Here is a 4,488-nt window from a genome sequence, read left to right as displayed (position 1 = left end):
GCACAAAACCGGCATGTCGTTTATTGTTATGAAATGTCACAGTGAGCGATTGCAATTGATGTGGCCGAGGACAGAAACGTCATGTCGTTTGGGGCAGAAAATATGGGCAACATGTTTCATGTCTTCTGGCCAATAGACAACATAATAATCTAAACTTTATCATCCTCAGAAATGGATAATGCATAAAACAAGAGGTTCAAAACACTTTATACTTTACATATGAAACATCTTCTACCACCTCAAAATCTCTCTCTCTCTCTCTCTCTCTCTCTACTAAAAAGAAATAGATAAGATGATTGCTTTCAAAACCATCCAAACCTCTTTCACTGCTACTACCAAGCATGCATTTTTCCACACAGCAAGACCCTCCAACACAAAGAATTCTTTCCTGTGTCTCAGCAAGCCCAATGATGACTCCAATTCAGAAGCTTCTTCACCAGAAGGAGATACCCGTAAGCAAGATCTTCTTGCCAGAATAGCAATGCTTCAAGCTCAAAAAGTCCGTCTCACCGACTACTTAGATGAAAGGTCAGCTTATCTAGAGGAATTTGGTGAAGAAACTAACGCTGAGTTCGACAAGATTGGAGAAGATGCCCTCAAAGAACTTGATGAAGCTAGCTCCAGGGTCTGTTCAACTTCTTATTTGTGAATGCAAATCATCATGCAAAATACTTAGAGAAAAAGAAAGGGAAACAATACCCATCTAGGAATTGAGCTAATTGAATAGATTTCACAGTATAAAACTATCCAATAAAGCATGTTTATAGAGAGCCTAACGTACCCATATTCTGTTCTTAGTAGGTCTAGATTGATTAACGTGCAAGTAACCAAATGCAGGTTTTGGCTTTGTCACAAGTTTAGGTACTCTATTATATCTAACAAACCACTTCTTATTTGCTTGTGTTGTGCAGATAATGGGGAATATAGAGAGCCGCATGCAAGCTTTTGAGGAATCTGTAGGATTAAACAAGCTGGAGATTGAGGAGAATGAAAACAAGTTAGAAGAGTTTGAAGGTCAGATTGAGAATGATAGGAATGAATGGCTTTTCTTCAAGAACCTGAGGCAGAGCAAACCTGCAGATAAAGAAAAAGCTAAGGAGGAAACAGAGAAGATAAAAGAGGTTACTAAAGAGAGCGCTGGATCAAAAACTAGGAGGAACATTTACCTTGCATTAATAGGCCTTATAGTAATTAACATAGCTGATTCTCTCTTGTCTTCTTCGTCTAATTGGGGAAAGGTTGCAGTTTTAGGAGCAATTCTAGTGGCTTTGCTTTCGCAGTTCATCTATGAGCAAAGGATGTCATCAGAAACAGAAAATACAGAAAAGGGAAAGACTGAGGAAGAAGAGAAGTAAATATTTTTTGCTATGTTCTATTAAGTTTGTGTGTAAAAATTTTAGCCATAATTGTATTAACTGAATACTATGGCATGATACAACAACCCCAGGTTAAAGCTTACAACTTGGGTCTGATACATCAAGCTGTAACTGATTTTGTTGATGTCACTAAAATCACCAAATCCCGTGTAACTGAGTTAGCATATCTGATGCTTTATGAGCATTTTTCCGTTGTAAAATTAACACACACAAAATAGCTATAATGATTTCTCATCATTCTAGCTTGATGAATGTAGATCCATATACAGCTATATATCTATATTCAATCCTTTCCTTGACACTTATTTACAAGAGATATCATAAGAGGAAGAATTGCTAAGGTACAATCAAACAAACCAGCAAGAAAAAAGCTTTAGGCTACTCATCTCCAAGGTCCAATAGATAGAAACAACTTGATATATATAGCCAACAAAATCAGAACAAAAAGCAGCGTCCAGTTCAGATAAGAAACACATTTAATTCAGGTGAATAAGGTGAGCACTCTTCATTGATTTTTAAGCATTGATGACTAGCACTTCAGATGGGAAACAATTGTGATTCAAAAGTAGCAAGTATGTAGTCCTTAATCCTTGGTTAATTTTCACGTCATAATGACCAGCATCAACCTATATGGCAAGTACTACATCTACCTCTTTAATCATGATTTAGTTAACAAAATATACATTGACCGAGAATTGAACGTAAGTGCTATAGCAACTAGGATCTGGGGAGCCAACTTGGGGTCCAGCTGGTTTTTCAGAGTTCACCACTTTGCCAACATGGTGAAATAGAGTCCTGTGCAGGGAACGTGAAGATGATAAATCTAACCTGCAAAAATAGCACATAAAGTGATAAAACTTCCAATGAAGTTAAGGATAGAACATCTCTATCAAAAATGAGCAGGCAAATTCAGGAAAACTCACTCCCACCTCATGTATCTATTATTCAGGAGAACATGATATGTCATTGATGCTGGATATATACTAACCTACAAGTACAAGAGAGGTTGAAGCTTTTTTGAGGAAAATGCATGGAAAATCATCCCCTCAAGATCTATATTATGCAAAAGGTTGAACTCGGTCTAAATTAAGCATTTGATGTGTGAAGGGATGCCCTCAATGTTAAAAAACCACTGCAGAACCCCTCCCTACTTCTTCTCTGGTCTTCTGATGAGCATATTATCTCAAAGACAATCTTTTTTGATTCTTTTGATAGTTGGTTTGTAACTGCATACTTTTAAATAAGCTAACATTGTTGCCCATAGTCTAGCTCAATGAACTATTTTTCCATCTCTTCTATCCCTGACTTTTGTTTTTTGCCCATGGATTAGATATGGTGGTCATTCTCCTTTTTTGTTTTGTTTATTTATTTTATTGTTTAAATGAAAGTCTGATTTGGGGCGGGAAAAGAAATTGTCTCCGATACAAGTGGAAAATATTTTTAAGGGAACTAGGGGTACTTCTTGTACACACATTTACACACCTAGAAATTGCAATGAAAACATGGCTTGAAGTCATGATTTTCAACTTGAAAATCATGTGGAAGTAGTATGTAATAGACATTACTCTATTTTTAAAATAGCAATAAAAACCAAAGTCATGCCTTGAAATTTCTATTTTAAGGCTATAAATCATGCCTTGAATATACAATTGCTAGCACAAAAATTATATTTTCAAGATACAATTTTCAAAAACAGTGCTATAAATTCTTAAATGATTTCAAAATTGTTATATTTGTACTAAAAAGCCTTAATTAAGACCCTAAAAAACCTAGGCAATGAACTGATTGATTAATAGATAGAGTTATTTATTAGGGTAAATTACAAATTTACACTCTTAAAGTTTATGCGTGATTGGATTTTTCACACTAAAGTTTCAGAATTTAAATTTTACCACCAGTCATATTCTGTTTGCAGCCCGAACTTCAAAATGCACCACATCAAACACACTATTGAGAGAACAAACTCTGGTTACGAGGATTATTAGCTTTAAGCCCAAGGGTGAATAAACACAAGGTTTCTACGTAGGTTCAAGGAGAAAAGCTCATGCGGTTTCAGACTTCGAATATAAAATAGGAAACATATTGTCGTGATGCTCAAGCACAGGTCCAACTATTGCTGGGCGAAATTTTTGCCTAACTTTAATGATCGATCAAGTGAATCTAGCTTTCACTTGACTCAACCTTCAATTCATCAGCATCTTCAGACAGTTATTCAGAGAAAACGAAGTAATATATTAAAAGAATTTTAACATATATTTATTATTTATATGAGAAAATTGAGGATAAGATGGTTGAGACTTGTTTTAAGGAAAATATATTTGATTAAGGCTCTATTTAAGAGTTCATAAGGGAATAGAATGGAATGAAATGATCATATGAGAATGGAAATAAATAGAATGGAATGGAATGTATTTAAGTAAGGGAAAGAAATAAAAAAGAATGGAATGGAATGGAATTAAGTAATCTTGTTTGGGAGCAACATGGAGGGAATGGAATGGAATCATTTTATAACAATATTACTATTAGATCCCTATTTTAAAATAAATGGTTGAATATGTAGGGGTGTTTTGGGAGTTTTAGTAAAAAAATCATTAAATCTAATTCTATTCTCTCCTATTCCTCTCAATTTCAGGGGAATGAAAATTTGAGGTTTTAAGGGAATAGAGAAGAATGAGTGTTCCCTCCTATCCATTTCATTCCCTCCCACTTAAACTCCCAAACAAGGAAATGAGCTTTCCAATCCCTCCATTAAAACTCCCAAACAAGAGAATGGAAGAATATTCCTAAATTATTCTTTTCATTCATTTCTATTCCATTTCATTCCCTTCTCCCAAATAAGGCCTAAGAGGTATGGAAGTATTGGTAACTTGATAGTCATTTTTATATTTTATTAACTCATTAAAAAATTTTGTAAGGATATTATTAGGTTTAAAACATAAATTGACCATATTATTTATTTATTTATTTATTTATTTATTATTGTGAAGCACTTTTTTTATTTTTACGATTCATTTACTCTAGACTCTTTGGTTTTTGGTTTTTGTACTTAATAACTCACTTGAATGAATATTTATTATGTTGTCCCACATTTGATTCTAAAATTAAGAAATAA

At 34.1% G+C, this 4,488-nt stretch overlaps 1 protein-coding gene across 1 annotated transcript; it reads left to right on the top strand.

Annotated features, from left to right (window-relative positions):
* Positions 1 to 217: 217 nt before the first annotated feature.
* On the top strand, positions 218 to 1,675 carry LOC142610108 (uncharacterized). Its single transcript, XM_075781827.1, has 2 exons — positions 218 to 625; positions 912 to 1,675. The coding sequence occupies exons 1-2, from the start codon at positions 293 to 295 to the stop codon at positions 1,353 to 1,355; spliced, it is 777 nt and encodes a 258-aa protein (XP_075637942.1). The 5' UTR covers positions 218 to 292; the 3' UTR covers positions 1,356 to 1,675.
* The last annotated feature ends 2,813 nt before the right edge of the window (positions 1,676 to 4,488 follow it).

Source organism: Castanea sativa, chromosome 9 (genome assembly GCF_040712315.1).
Source record: "Castanea sativa cultivar Marrone di Chiusa Pesio chromosome 9, ASM4071231v1".
NCBI classification, from domain to species: domain Eukaryota; kingdom Viridiplantae; phylum Streptophyta; class Magnoliopsida; order Fagales; family Fagaceae; genus Castanea; species Castanea sativa.
The sequence above is the reverse complement of the archived record's forward strand: the minus strand, read 5'-3'. Positions and strand labels throughout refer to the sequence as shown.

Coding starts and splice junctions, on each gene's coding strand:
- LOC142610108 (XM_075781827.1), top strand. CDS start 293: ATGATTGCTTTCAAAACCATCCAAACCTCTTTCACTGCTACTACCAAG. Junction 626..911: donor TTGATGAAGCTAGCTCCAGG/GTCTGTTCAACT, acceptor TGTGTTGTGCAG/ATAATGGGGAATATAGAGAG.